Source organism: Plectropomus leopardus, unplaced genomic scaffold (assembly GCF_008729295.1).
Source record: "Plectropomus leopardus isolate mb unplaced genomic scaffold, YSFRI_Pleo_2.0 unplaced_scaffold26451, whole genome shotgun sequence".
Classification (NCBI taxonomy): Eukaryota; Metazoa; Chordata; class Actinopteri; order Perciformes; family Serranidae; genus Plectropomus; species Plectropomus leopardus.
In genome coordinates, this window is record NW_024628770.1 from 1 (window position 1) to 3,740 (window position 3,740).

Sequence of the window (3,740 nt, forward strand, 5' to 3'; positions counted from 1 at the left end):
AGAGAGACAAACAGTTATTTATTTTTTATTTATTTATTAATTATTAATTAATGTTTTATTTACTTTAATTTAATCAGCTTCAAGCAAACAAAAACATAAAATCACATCCAACATAAAACAAACAAACAGAAGAAAACAGAGAAAAGTTAAATAAGACTCTTTTCTTAAGAGCAGACGAATAAAACAGTTTTTATTTTCCTCTGATGGAGCTCACAGTTAGGGCTGGCTCAGGCTTGCTTGAACCAGCCCCTAGTAAGGCTGGTGTAGACCTCATCTGCAGAGGACTTCTTTTTTGTCACCATGAAAGAGTTTTTCGGGTGAGTTTTTCCTTTTCTGCTGCGAGGGTTTGAGGACAGACGGAGGCTGAACGTCTGAGGCAAACTGTGATTTAATGAACTTTATTAATTAAACTGAATTGAAACTGAATCTAATGTTTGGTCGGTTTTGGCTCACGTTTCAAAATTAAAAGTGGACGTGCTGATTGGCTCAGGTGAAGGTGACAGGGCCTGGTTTGGGGGCGGAGGTATGGGGGGTATGTCTGATATATGAACGTTTTTTTTAAAGACATTTCTTGGGGAAATTTAAAAATAACTGCTGTTGTTGTTTCCTAAAGTGACTCTCTGGCTATTTTCCTAACGTCTGTATCGTCCTCGGCCAGCTCCACTTCCTGTTTGATCTGTCACAATGATTGGCTCGGGCGCCGGCGTGGACCAGCAGGTCACACGGTGCAACAGCAGCTCATGAATGGAGATTTCACCACAGAGTGTTTGTGTTTGAACTCGGAGACCAAAAGTCTGGTCTGTTTCCAAAATCCACGTCTCTTTACTCTGTGTGATTTATAACCTCATTCAGAACGAAAACTCTCCGCTGCTATAATGAAAATCCAGGCTGAAGACTTTTCTCTTTGCCTTTCGTTAAATTCACCATCATTTCTGTCTCTGCACGGTAACTTTTAGGTTTTTTTAATGCATTTCTTTTAAAACAAGTAAAAAACAGTCACAGTTAAAAACTGTCGGGATTTTGAGTCGATTTTTAAACTGACTCACTGAAACCAAAGTATCGAGCTTCAGCGTAAACCGCTGTTCACGTATAAATAAGATACTGATTCCGGATGTTCGTGCAGAGAAACAGATCAGATTTCGTTTTAGGAACCTGCCGCGTTACGTCCGGTGAGTGTGTGTCATGGTTTCTAGTTTCAGCAGTGGAGCGGTATCGTCTGCATGAAGACGAGTGTCACCGTTTTGTAAGAATGAACGTGTGGTTTATGTAAACGGTGAAAAACGGAGCCTGACCTAAACGAAAAAGGTGTTTCAGAAATGAGAGCGACGAGAGCTCGGACAGTCCGTCACCTTTTGTTTCCGTTCGGTGTTTTAATCTCTCTCTTCTGAGAAATGTTGGTTTAGTTTCAGCTCGCTGGCGAGCGTCTGAAGTTAAGTGGGACAAAAACATCCGTCAGGACAAACAGATCGATGGACCTGACGTCCCGCGCCGGTCACGTGACCTGCTGGGAGTTTATGAAATGACAACACTCAGATGACATCACTCTGACAGACCTGACCTCAGACCAGCCGCAGACCTGGACTCAGGGTCCAGGTCTATGGTTGCTGATGGGGGAGCAGCACAATGTGATTTCTACATCCTAAATGGTAGATCCGGTTTGATCCAGATTTTCTGTGGATAATCAGTGGACTTGCTTTTTTAAAAGTCATGAAAAGCTTCTGAATATTTCCTAAATATCGACTGATGAACTGCAGAAAGACACGGCTCAGCACACAAACGGACTTTACTCCACAACCACGAGTCGATTATTATAAAACTCGCAGCACGTACCCACAAAACTACCTGAATATATCTTGAAATTTTCATTTAAATCGTCCACTAGGGGTGCTACAGATACGAAAAACGGATGTGAAATAAGACTTAGAAACTTCAAAATAATAATAATTAATGTTTTAATGTTTTTAAGGGATGTGTGTAAGGTGGGTCTGAAATTTGTTAACGACCCTTTATTGCTAAATTTAAATTCACTAAAGTCTGCTTTGTGTCAGCTGTTGAAAAGCTCTTGAATATTAATAAAAATATTCGAAAGCGATGAAGTTTGACACTGATTCTGGAAAACCTGCTCTGAAGAATCTGGACGTGTTTACTGTGGTGAGCGTGCGAGTGTCGGTGTGAAAAGCGAGCGCGTCAGAGGCCTGGAAGTGACCTGCACCCTTTCACTGCGTGAACCGCATCAGGCTGCAGGTCAGTTCCACAGTTTGGACCCGGGACACGTTTCCTGTGTTTGCTCTGATTCCTGTGTGTTTGCCCCGAGGCAAAGTCTGAGCCAACGACACGCCGAGTTCATTCAGTCGTCTGAGCCGAGTCCCTTTTTTCCACTTTACATTAATGCACGGCCACACATGTTCATGCACGCACGCACGCACGCACGTACACACGCACGCACGCACGCACGTACACACGCACGCACGCACGCACGCACACACACACACACACACACACACACACGTTTCAGCTGCAGATGGTCGTTTTCAGGATCTGGTGACTAAATCTGGAGCCGCAGAGACCAAACTGCAGAAATGTTTTCTCATTTTTGCTCGTTGGTTCAAGGTTCATGCACATTTTTTACCAATACATTTCCAGGACTTTCCAGCACTTTAAGGCAAATTTTAAAGACCAAACATTCCCTGAAACGACCATCGATACTCCTTATTGGTTCTTTCTCGTCACAGTGGAAGAGCTTCTAAATATAAGTTAGGGACTGTGTGTTATTTATGAGGGCGGAGGCACCAGGGAGGAACTTTAGGGGAGGGGCATGCAACTTCAAAACGCTGTGTTTTCAATTTACTTTACTGCCGAATTTTAAAGATAAATGTCTCTAAAGGAATGTTTTCTTTGAAAAATATGAGAAATGTTTTTCTATAATTTTTTTTAAAGAAAAAAACTTTTTTTTTCTTTAAAAAAAATGGCGATTTTGAAAGAAAAACCTTTGAGATTTTTTTTTCTACATTTTTGGCAATTTCTGGGGAAAAAAGTTTTGGCCAACTCTTTTCTTTAATTTAATTAAATACAAAAAAATTCAGATGAATTTCTGATGGTCCTTGAACACATCATGTGTTTGTGAAACAGAGAAAAGTAGAACAGAACTTTTCCAAAACCGTTTTGGGCCTCTAAAGTGCTATTTGAAAGTTAAACAGCTTTTCCAGGTTTTCCATGACCGTATGGGAGAGTTTCCAGACGTCCCTTCAGTTACTGTGTTTTGAATCGTACTCACTCGGCCTTGGCGTTGAAGACGTGCGTGGCCCAGCCGTCCATGAAGCGCGGGTCTCGTGTGAACCACAGCACCACCATGAGGACGAGGAGCGCCAGCACGCTGACCTCGCCGTAACTCACGGGCCCCAGACGCCGGTGCTCGTCTCGGATCACCGCGTACGCCGCTCGCTCCTTCTCCGACTGCACCGCCCCGCAGCCCCACGTCCTCCGCACGCTGCCAAGAGACAACGCCTCAGTGTTTTTGCACATTTAACGATCGGCAGATTAAAAAAGCTTCTGCTGACTCAGCTCAGAGTCGGAGGGACGTTTGTTTGTTGACTCACTTGCAGCCGATGAAGAGAAACTGCAGCCAGAACCAGGCGAGCGTCAGCGTCAGCACCATGGTGGGGAAGGCGAACGCAAACCAGGACGCAAAGTTGATGACGTCACCGTTCTGAGGGAAGAGTCTGCAGACAGGAAGTCACAGG

General features: G+C 43.7%; 1 protein-coding gene across 1 annotated transcript; it reads right to left on the reverse strand.

Moving 5' to 3' along the window:
* Window positions 1-3,069: 3,069 nt before the first annotated feature.
* On the reverse strand, window positions 3,070-3,732 carry LOC121966960 (solute carrier family 13 member 5-like). The gene is made up of 2 exons (XM_042517025.1): window positions 3,597-3,732; window positions 3,070-3,487 (listed from the first exon to the last, which is right to left on the reverse strand). Exons 1-2 carry the CDS (start codon window positions 3,653-3,655, stop codon window positions 3,271-3,273), a joined length of 276 nt encoding a protein of 91 aa, XP_042372959.1. The 5' UTR covers window positions 3,656-3,732; the 3' UTR covers window positions 3,070-3,270.
* Between the last annotated feature and the right edge of the window lie 8 nt (window positions 3,733-3,740).